Genomic DNA, 10,996 nt, shown 5'->3' with positions numbered 1-10,996 from the left:
CCCGCATCCTCACTCAGTCAGGCCCGCACATAATAAAAAAAAAATAAAAAAAAAAGAATAATAATAATTGATCGAGTTACAGAAAACTCGGTCAAGAAAGATGAGAAGAATTCATCGAATTCGAAGGCAAACCCATGCGTCTAGTTTGCTTAGAAGCGATATCAGTCATTAAAGATATCCACTTAAGTCGCCACTACAACTACTACAACTGCTTGTTGGGTTTGAGTTCATTGAGTTGTTGTACTTAATGTTGGGCCACTGTTTTTCAGTTTTTTGACTTCATTGAATGATGATGTATGTGAGCCCTTTGCACTGATAAAAATACTGACCATTCATGTGGCTGTTTGAGCATGGAAAACATGAAATGAATGTATGTTGGTTCAATTAACATACCGTACATAGGTTATGATTCTGGATGATTTTTTAGGTAGTGGCCATCCCCAAAATGCACCAGAATACAGGAAATCATATCTACCAAATTCAAAATTGTGTAGCTTCTCTCAGCTCACGTTTAGTTGAAGTGTGCAGTCATGTGGCCCTCCGATGGTTATGATGAAAAATGTGGCCCTCTTTATCATGAAAGTTGCCCATCCCTGCTTTAGGGGGTAGACACCGTTAATGTGTTTTTAAAAAAAGAGCTGCCACCCACATAACCTCATCATAATTAATTAATTGACTATATTCTCTTATCCGAGGGGACGGAGGTTATAGTAGCATAGAGTTCTAAGAGAATGGCAACGGAATCCAGGTCTCTATAACGCAAAAGAATGCATACAGTTTAGAATTTAATACATTTTTGTATTTCATTCTTGTCACATCGATGCTTACCTAGCTTATTAGCATTACAGTGAGCTTACATACATAATTACCACAATAAAGTAATTTTAGATCACAAAAAACATTGGGAACCTTAAATCAACTTTTGTTGATTTAAGGATCAAGGTCCAAATACTATGCCTCACCAAAGCCAGCTGTCGCCCGATGTTGCCCATGGTGATGACCCCCGCAAAGAAGATACAGGGCAGCCAGGAGCGGATGTACAGGAAGTCAGGGGACGTATACCTACACACAGAACAACAATCAGTCTCCTGTTTCAGTACCGCCATCAACACCAGGACCCACGCCCGTACCTACTAATGCATACCATTACATTACAAACAAATAGTAATAAAGAACTTAGTTGTGTAGCATCGTATCCTAGCTATCTTTGTTGTATACAGGGAATGGGTTAACCTAGTGATTGTAAGTGCTTGGCACTAAGAACATCCTTACTGTACTGACAGCGATATATCGTTTATCCTTTTGACAAATGTACTTATTGTAAGTCATTTCGGATAAAAGCCTCTGCTAAATACACTAAATGTAAATGTACATTGATGAAACCAGTATAAGTATAAGATATCAACACTAATAAAATACCAGTACAAAATATCAATGGAAAAGTTACTAGTAAATATTTATTAGATAGTACAACTTATTCTTAAATTACACGGAACTAATCCAATAGTTACTAGTTACTATTACATTTTTACTAGTACAAATTTTTCAGATTGATTCCACAGAGTGGGGGCCCTAACTATCAACTATTCAGACGAAAGATATCCACAACCAATTAAGTACTAGTAACATTGAATTTGTGATATCCATCTACATGGCATGCAAATAGGCTGCTAAATATTAATGAGGACCACATCAATCTGCATTAAGTAGCAGGGAAGAGAAGGTCTCTTAGGTCGTGCACAATGGATGGCTATCGATTCATCTCTAGTTAATTTAAAGAGCCGGTGAACCCTAAACTAGACCAAGGGGCCCCGTGTGAGGACGTGTGGAGCTCTGTCGGGGCAGCGGCTGACTGTGTTATCCGAGAGAAAGTTAAGCTTCTCGGACACTTTTAGTGTAACGCTACAGTGTTTGGCGCACTTCTGTACATCATTACTACACCACACCGACAGTAAAAAAATAAAGTAAAGTCATGTACAATGCGTGTATAGATATCTTTATACTCATATATCTGGTGTGTGTGTGTGTGTGTGTGTGTGTGTGTGTGTGCGCACATATATATATATATATATATATATATATATATATATATATATATATATATATATATATATATATATATATATATATATATATATATATATATATATATATATATATATATATATATATATATACACACACACACCCTAATAAATAGAAACACAAACACAAAACCAGATACCAACACTAATAAAATACCTGGCACCAACGCAATGACAGACATTTTATCCTTGCTTAGGCTGCTAGCAGGCTAGAATTGAAGGCTCTCAAGGGTATATTGGTTTCAGGGCTTTTAATTGGAAAACGATTTTCTTCTGGTTTGTTGAGACTTGTAAATGCAACATGAAACTGTTTAGTTTTCCGCTCTGCTATTTTTGGCTGGTTGGTGTTCACACTGATTTGTGTACGTGTGTTATAGTAACAATGCAGGTATTCGCATGCATATAAATGTAGCTCATCCTGATTCAAATCATTCTGATGCTGGAAAGTTTCGTTGTTTATTCAGCTTTATATTTACCATTTCAGAAGTGTTATCACGTCCTGAGGATAGTGAAACTAGGATACTTCCACAGGTCATATTAGGCTTTTCAGATTTTATGCAGGCATCTTTGAGCAAGATGCCAGGTACACATTGGAAGAAAAAACCTTTCCGCTGGGAGACCAACGTCCTCACCACTAGAGGATCCCAACCTCCACTGCGATTATTTATTAATATCCGTTCCGTTGTATAAGGTACCTGTACAGTGAGGGGCCACTAGTGTGTTTCTGTCAGCCGTGTGTTGTGTACTTACTGAAAAACCCCATTGTAGACCAGCAGCTGGGTGGCCAGTGTGGCCAGCAGGGCGATGACCACACCCAGGCTGAAGCCACTGCGAGAGCGGTCAAAGCTCCACCATAGGCCGACCGACAACGCCGCCAGAGTCAGAGACAGCTGGACATTGTTGGCAAAGTCCACTTTCTGAGAGACGCATTGGGGTCAAGGATCGTAGGTTCAATAAAACGTCTAAACATGCATCAATAGGCTGTCGAATGGCTCATTGGCAGAATGTCTAGGGCCATCAGAACGCTTTGGACACACTCACCCACCAATTTGGGATGTTGACAAATGGACTGTAACCAGAGGCCAATCAAAGCACTTTACAATATTGCCTCACAATCAAACATTCATATCCACATTCAAACACTGACGGCGACATCAGCCATGCAAGGCGACTCAGGGTCACCTCGAGGAGCCGGGGATCGAACCAGCAACCTTGTAGTTACCAGCCAACCCGCTCTACCCCCTGAGCTAAGGCCGCCAGACAATGGAATAACCTAGGGATCCTCGATTATGGAAAAAAATCATAATCACGATTATTTTGGCCAATATTGAAATCACGATTATTTTTGAGTCTGAAAACATGCCGTATTTATTCAGCAGGTCTCTCCCAAAAAACACACTTTTTAAATGAGAACTTTAAAAAATACACAAAATGGTCAAATAGAAAATGTTCAAATCTAAAATAATTCACAGATATGTATCCAGCTGTTCTATAAAATCATTATGCTTCTCTTTTGCACTTTCTATAAAACATTTAATGAAAAATATATATATATCGAAAACTCGATGAATCGCCCAGCCCTAGAATAACCAGTTATGAAATAAAGGCTTGAATTACTAAATCACTCGTTAACCATTAGCCAGGTTCTGACTCAAAGCTAACAAGTCTGCCTGTAGAACAGTTTTAATGGCGTTAAGGATACAGCACTGGCGTGGTTGATGCCCACGAAGACAGCCACGCAGCGCATCACACTGGACCACTCCCGCTTGAACCTATGGGGCTCGCCCAATCGGCTGTCGATGCAGGGGTACAGGAGGCCAATCAGCGCTGAGAGAATGAGCGCGCAAACACAAGAGTTAGAGAGAGAGACCAGGTCAACGTCCTTACTAAATCACACCTTCACGACGACCAGGTGGATTTGTTGTGCGATGTGTTGAGAACCCAGAGGTCTCCCTGGTACCCCCACACTCCTCTCTCTTTGTGTCACTTACCGGAGGCGGTGCCACAGCAAGGGGGCACCCACCAGGCAGAAGAGAAGATGCTGCTAATGACATCCGGTGGGAACAGCGTCACATTCCTCTGCACCTGCAAGAGGTTGAGCACCAGTGCCAGGAAGACCCCCACCGAGAACAGCATGGCCCCCCGGATGACCAGATTTGTGGTCCTGCAGCCCACATTACATTCAACTTTATTGCAACTTAAAATAACAAGCAATAAAACACATTTCAGCATCCAAACATAACGAAAAAACATGAAGCGACGCTATATCGTGCACATGCCATACACATCGATTTGACCGAGAGCCACCTGATGACATTTTCAACTTGTTAATACATTTAGTCCATCAACATTTTTGCTTGTTATTTTACTTATATTAAAGTAAATCACTTCAACTTAACATATACTTTTTGTGATTGTCACTAGGTACCACCTATATAACATACCAAACATTAATAAATAAGATGTAAATTACAAGGAGAAACAGGTGTTCAAAGTATGTAAGAAGAGGCGTGAGGCCTACTGAACACACCTGTTGGTCACGGCCGAGATGTAAGGCCCTGGAGCGGGCCGCGGACCCGGCTCGGACCCGTACCCCCCCGGGGTGCTGTCAGCCATGGCGGTCAGTGTACGGGACATCCGTAGTCCTCAAGACCAGGGAGATAATGCAGTGCTGCTGACCGTTGTCGCGATCCACCCGTGAGTTCAATGTCCTCTGATGACATACCAGTTGTGCTGGGAACATACAAACATAGACCTGCAGTTTTAGAAAAGGATAGGGCTGGTTTCATGTCTCCTACTATCACCAAATCAAATAATATGAATTATAGATCTTTCTGTTTCATTAATGACTGGTTTCGATGTTATCTGAGACCTGTGCATGTGCCTCGATCAAACTTATGTCATCAGACTTATGTTCAGATGGTTAGAGTACTGCACATATTACAATGCTCCGAGCTGACCTGGTTTATTTAATCGATCATTGAAGTCCATGGTGGTGTCATCATTGTACTCTGAGTATACGGCGAATAAGGAAATTAAATGACACCCAGTGAGCTAGACCCTGCAGTGAGGTCGCTAGCCTCAGAGCTAGTCTTATACTGGTTAGCTTGGACCCTAGGCTAACATATTATTTCGAGATATCGGGCGCAATATGCTGGCAGCGGTAAATAGTAAAGTTTACCTTATGACGATGAGACCCTTTACGAGTAATGTCGTATATCTCATCCAGAAAAATAAAACCATTAGTATCTATATCTGTTAGTAAAAAAAACAAACAAGGGCAGAAAATTAGCCTTCTAGCTTCAAGCGGAAGATACTTCCGACCGGCTAGCCAATCATCTCCTTCTAGAGCTATGACGTCAGCTGGTCTCAGTGAGGCGACGCGTCACCGCCACCAGAGAGTACATATTTGTTTTGCTCCCATTCATTGTAATGAATGGGAAACACTGCTTTGAGGCTTAAAGTGTTAGGGTTTTTATCTATATATCTATCTCTATCTTTATTTCGCTCTTTCTATATGTGCATTTTCAAAACGAAAAAATGAATTCAAATATATATGGAGTTAGACCCTCACACTCACATGCACACATTGGGTCCCGCAGTCAGTCTTTTATTATGAAATTAATTTGAGTTCACTGAATAACATGAAGCTTGATGAATAATGATAAGGTTTGTGTTCATATTCCTGTGCATTGGAATGGATGAGCCATGGATGTTCTAGCTTGTGTATATGATCACACTATTGTGTATATGATCACACTATTGTGTATATGATCACACTATTGTGTTGCCAGATATAATCCCCAGAGCCGCATCACGAGCGCCATGCACAGGCCTGCTGAATAATACAGAATGTGGTGTAAATGGAAGGGAGGATTAAGTGTGATCCACTCCACACAGTGGCTGCCTCACCTTACCCCCGTAAGCCTATTAGCCCACCGCAGCAAATCAAATACAGCGAAGGAGGAGATAGAACAGGGATGGGGGAAGAAAAGACAAACTGTGAAAGATGAGGTGAGGGGAAAGAATGCCGTGAATGAAAGATGGCGGGAGAGCGACAGAGAAGAGTGTGAACCTGTGGGCTTGGAGATAAATGTACTGCAGAGCAAACCGAAACAGCCCAATAAGCAGTTTGATGTGAATGCAGACAAAGAATTGAACATGATTTATATTGTTTTTCTTCTTCTCATCACAATCATCAAAACCCTTTGTATGATGCCTTGACCATGTATCATTATGCTTCTCTTTTAACTTGATTGAATTGCTTTGTTGTAATGATTTATATACAATATAATTTCATGATGATGATTGAATTATTCTGATGTGTGGCCCTTTGTTACTTTTATTAAAATGTGCTAAATTAATAAAGTTCTACAACTGTTTAAAACCCATTGTTTATTTTAATGACGCTATTACTTACAACTGAAGCATACACAAACACACACAAACTGGTCACACATGCCAGTACTGTGTTTTCCACACATGGCTTTACCTGCAGGCCTCTGCAAGTACACACCACTCCCAGCACTAGTGACATGGACCAGATTCAACCACAGGCCTCGGAGGAGCTGTGAGGGTCCAACAGGCAACAGCTACTAGGGCACTCGCTGTGCCAGCACACGACACCTGCTTGGTGGTCATATAAGCCTGAAGAAACCACCAATTTATCAAATCTTGTTTAAGGAGCGCGTTTTTTTGCAAAACTGCAGTACAAAGTGCTTAGCATGGTAAGCAACCCCACAAAACAATACATTAAATTACTTTCAAATAACAATACAACAATTTAATCCAACCAAAATATAGCCCCATCCCAAAACATTCTGTTGGATACTCGAATGATATCCAACATGTATCACACTGAATAATTACAACAAGTGTAATTTCCAGACAAGGCAGTCATTTACAATCATTATGACATGTTGTTTGAATAATAGGCTGACTCAACAGAGCCTACTTGTGGTTCTACCCATAATCCCCCTGAGGCCATCCTTTACCCTCAATAATTAGAGTGATAAAGGAAGCCTTTTGGGTAAATGGAGGATATGGGGTCTTTCAATTAGTCGTCAGGGGCTATTTGGAGGCCCCCTGACACTGGCTGAGGAGAGCCAGAGATACCATTTATCATCCAGCCAGCGCCCAACGTTAAGGGTCTTTTCATTATCAGATGGCTGGGGTCTGCGTGTGACTCCCCCTGCCTGCTCCATGCAAGGGAGGTGAGTGATGGTTCTGGAGGGCGGGGCTGGGGTGCAGCCAGGAGGGTGTAGTGGTGGCTCCCCCTCATAAATGTCATCCCCATTGGACCGTTGCAGGTCTCAGCTCCCTAAATAATAGGCCCCCTGACCTCACCGTTGTCTGTAATTAACCTCTAACCCCTCCCCCGCGTCGCTGCTTCCACCAGTCTCTGAGTAGCTGTGGTGCAGAGGAAGGCGTGTCCCTGCTACCTCCTGTCACTTATGGAGCAGAAACAGGGGAGAGAGACCTGGCAATCAGGAGAGAGAGAGAGAGACCCAGTGAACAGGGGAGAGAGACCTGGCATTCAGGGGAGAGAGAGACCCAGTGAACAGGGGAGAGAGAGACCATGTGAACAGGCGAGAGAGACCTGGCAATCAGGAGAGAGAAACCTAGCAATCAAGGGAGAGAGAGACCCAGTGAACAGGAGAGAGAGACCAACTGAACAGGGGAGAGACCCAGTGAACAAGGGAGAGAGACCCAGTGAACAGCGGAGAGAGACCCAGTGAACAGGGGAGAGAGGCCCAGTGAACAGGGGAGAGAGACCAAGTGAACAGGGGAGAGAGACCAAGTGAACAGGGGAGAGACCCAGTGAACAGGGGAGAGAGACCCAGTGAACAGCGGAGAGAGACCCAGTGAACAGGGGAGAGAGAGAGACCTGGTAATCAGGGGAGAGAGAGATGCAGTGAACAGGGGAGAGAGGCCCAGTGAACAGGAGAGAGAGAGAGAAGCCCAGTGAACAGGGGAGAGAGGCCCAGTGAACAGGAGAGAGAGAGAGAGGCCCAGTGAACAGGGGAGAGAGGCCCAGTGAACAGGAGAGAGAGAGACCCAGTGAACAGGGGAGAGAGAGAGAGAGAGATCCAGGCTGTTGCAACAATAGAAGAAGACTGCTACCTTCTTTTTTTGTGTCCAACGCAAATAATCTGTTCAAGGATATTTACTTGAAGTTTAAACATTGACCTGAAATTAATACAATATATTCCTTTTTATTATAGATCACGTCAGGAAATGGATCTATTTCTTTCAAAAACAGCATTAAAATACCTCTATATGTAGGCGTATGCGTTGACCTTCATGCTCACGGCTGGAAGACACAGATCATCAGTGGGATAAGGGGAACCCAACAACACCTCCAACACATGACCTCTCCTCTTTGCTCTTTCTCTGCCTGTCTCCGTGTGAGGCTGCATTAACATCTGTAGCCGCTCCGTGCGTCGCCTGGCAAAGCGCTGGGCTAAACACCGCTCCAGAAGAAAGGGAGAACCTGCCCAGGCATGGGTTCTGTCCCCCTGTGGTACACACGCTGACATTTACCCCAACAATGAAATACCACACAAATTATTGGCGCTACAAGCGCTGGCGTAATGAACCCCAGTCCTAATGGGAAGTCAGATGATCTCTAATGAGTGGATTAGACAGCCTTACATGGTGTTGTGAAGAGAAGCACACTCACAGACAATCACAGTGGATTTGTCTCTCTCCCTCTCTCTCTCCCTGGGAAAATGAGACATAGAGCAAAGCAGAGCGAGGGGAGGACAAAGAGACAGAGCTCTTGTCTTTCTTTAAAAGCAGTTAGCGGGGAGAAAATACACCACTCATCTCCGAGCTCTGCTTAACTGAAGCCGGTGCTTTTGGCCACAACAACGCCGCCAGTTCATCACTGTCTGGCAAGGAGTCCGCACCGCCAGGAGGAAATGCAAATGGACGGGGTTCTGGCGTGGAAGTGGAGAGGAAGCCTTACTGTGATGGGTGTGTGTGTGTGTGTGTGTGTGTGTGTGTGTGTGTGTGTGTGTGTGTGTGTGTGTGTGTGTGTGTGTGTGTGTGTGTGTGTGTGCGTGCGTGCGTGCGTGCGTGCGTGCGTGCGTGCGTGCGTGCGTGCGTGCGTGCGTGCGTGCGTGCGTGTGTGTGTGTGGCATATTGAATGATAATGACGAAGCCAGTGATATCCCTGGTGAGCCAGCCTGCGGAACAATGATTACAGCTCGCCCAGTGTCTCTCTCCCCCACGAGGGACCCTGATTCTAATGCTAATCAGAGCCGCTGTCCATTGAAATATATCTGTAGTCGCAAGGAACCAGAAAAGAAGATGGAATAGCCCAGTTAGGCTGTAATTGTATTATAAACCCTGTTTGTTTTGATATTTGGAGCCCACAGGAATTTGTGCATGGGCGATTGCTACTGGCTTAACCTATTGCGCCGCCTGCTGGCGTCAGTGTGATACAGGCCCCTCGATTGATACACTTTGTTATACTTGTCCTGCTCGCATATAAAACAACAACAAAGCATATATAGAATACATTATTGTTCTCATGTTATACCATGCATGGCAACACACTCTCTCTCTCTCTCTCTCTCTCTCTCTCTCTCTCTCTCTCTCTCTCTCTCTCTCTCTCTCTCTCTCTCTCTCTCTCTCTCTCTCTCTCTCTCTCTCTCTCTCTCTCTCTCTCTCTCTCTCTCTCTCTCTCTCTCTCTCTCTCTCACAGATCCCTTCCTCAGAGCTAGCCAGTTCTAGGCGGCCCCTGGGTTGTACTTTATTTTCATTGCGGGGAACAAAACAAGACGGCAGGCGGCGGAACAGCGCCGCTCAGCTGCACACTCGATGTGGGTTAATGGGAGGGAGGGGAGCCGGCAGACCAGCCGGTCCCCCATTGGCTGGTGGGCGGCACGGCTCTCGTCCGCAGCGCTGCAAGCTGTCAGTGTTAATCAGCGGCCATCTCTTAACAGCCAGCCAGGGCTATCGGAGAGGTGAGCCATTGCTATTCAGAACGAAACAGATGATAAATCATTTGTACATAATTAGTGCGCTGCAAGGTTACAACTGACACGTATTTTCATCTTAATTAGCAGGGAAATTTGTTCCATTAATTTAATTTGCCGCGCATGAGCAGGTCAGCACCTAACTAAGTTAATCTTACACCTGTCAGGCGTAGGGGTGGGGAGGAAAGGGGTTCGTTTCAGAGGAGGGAATGAATGGAGGCTGAGTCCTATCCAGAAGGTTTGTGGCGCTACAAAGACTGTGGGATTGTTCAGAAGAGAAACACACAGAACAGGCAAACAGAGCTGAAAGATGAGCTGCCCTTGTGTGTAAAAGAAGGGATACAACTTTTATTTAAAGACTATAAAGGCTGACTTTATCTACAAATGTTTCACACTGGATATATAACGGATATAATGTTGATTGTTGATGTTAATTGAATGTCCTGTGGCAAAATATAGTGTACATTCAATTCAATGCAATATTATATTTGTATAACCCCTTTTGTACAGTCTAAAAGCGATTAAAAGGCCATATTATTCTATTAATTATATAAAATATATAGTGTATTAATCTCTCTCTCTCTCTCTCTCTCTCTCTCTCTCTCTCGCTCTCGCTCTCGCTCGCTCTCTCTCTGACCAGCCCATTAGATAGGCATAACCCCTTCCTTCAATCTAGAACTAATATTTGACCGGCTCTCGCAAAATGGGCGCCACGAACACAAATACATGCTCCATCTTGAGGGAGCGCTTGTCCATTTAGCCGGCTGAGGCTCGCTGGCCGGTGGGGCCGGGCCTCATTCATCGAGGGGGGGAGTGGGGCGGAGTCAGCACTAGGAGAGGATGGAGGGGATCTAATGGGCACAGTGGGGTTGGTTCCAAGGACTAGGTCTCTTTTCATTGTTGAAAGCTGTATGAAGCTGTAGTAAT

The 10,996-nt window shown here is 44.1% G+C and overlaps 1 protein-coding gene across 3 annotated transcripts; it reads right to left on the bottom strand.

Moving 5' to 3' along the window:
* Positions 1-782: 782 nt before the first annotated feature.
* insig2 (insulin induced gene 2) lies at positions 783-5,437 on the bottom strand. Of its 3 annotated transcripts, none has more exons than XM_060040143.1 (6): positions 5,266-5,437; positions 4,615-4,839; positions 4,076-4,248; positions 3,787-3,911; positions 2,835-3,001; positions 783-1,062 (listed from the first exon to the last, which is right to left on the bottom strand). In XM_060040143.1, the coding sequence occupies exons 2-6, from the start codon at positions 4,719-4,721 to the stop codon at positions 885-887; spliced, it is 750 nt and encodes a 249-aa protein (XP_059896126.1). In that variant the 5' UTR covers positions 4,722-4,839; positions 5,266-5,437; the 3' UTR covers positions 783-884. The 3 variants fall into 3 exon arrangements, with proteins under 3 accessions (XP_059896126.1, XP_059896125.1, XP_059896124.1); XM_060040142.1 differs by lacking the exon at positions 5,266-5,437 and adding an exon at positions 5,045-5,190 and having other exon boundaries at positions 4,615-4,817; XM_060040141.1 differs by having other exon boundaries at positions 794-1,062; positions 4,615-4,817; positions 5,266-5,436.
* Between the last annotated feature and the right edge of the window lie 5,559 nt (positions 5,438-10,996).

This window comes from Gadus macrocephalus, chromosome 20 (genome assembly GCF_031168955.1).
Source record: "Gadus macrocephalus chromosome 20, ASM3116895v1".
Classification (NCBI taxonomy): Eukaryota; Metazoa; Chordata; class Actinopteri; order Gadiformes; family Gadidae; genus Gadus; species Gadus macrocephalus.
The sequence above is the reverse complement of the archived record's forward strand: the minus strand, read 5'-3'. Positions and strand labels throughout refer to the sequence as shown.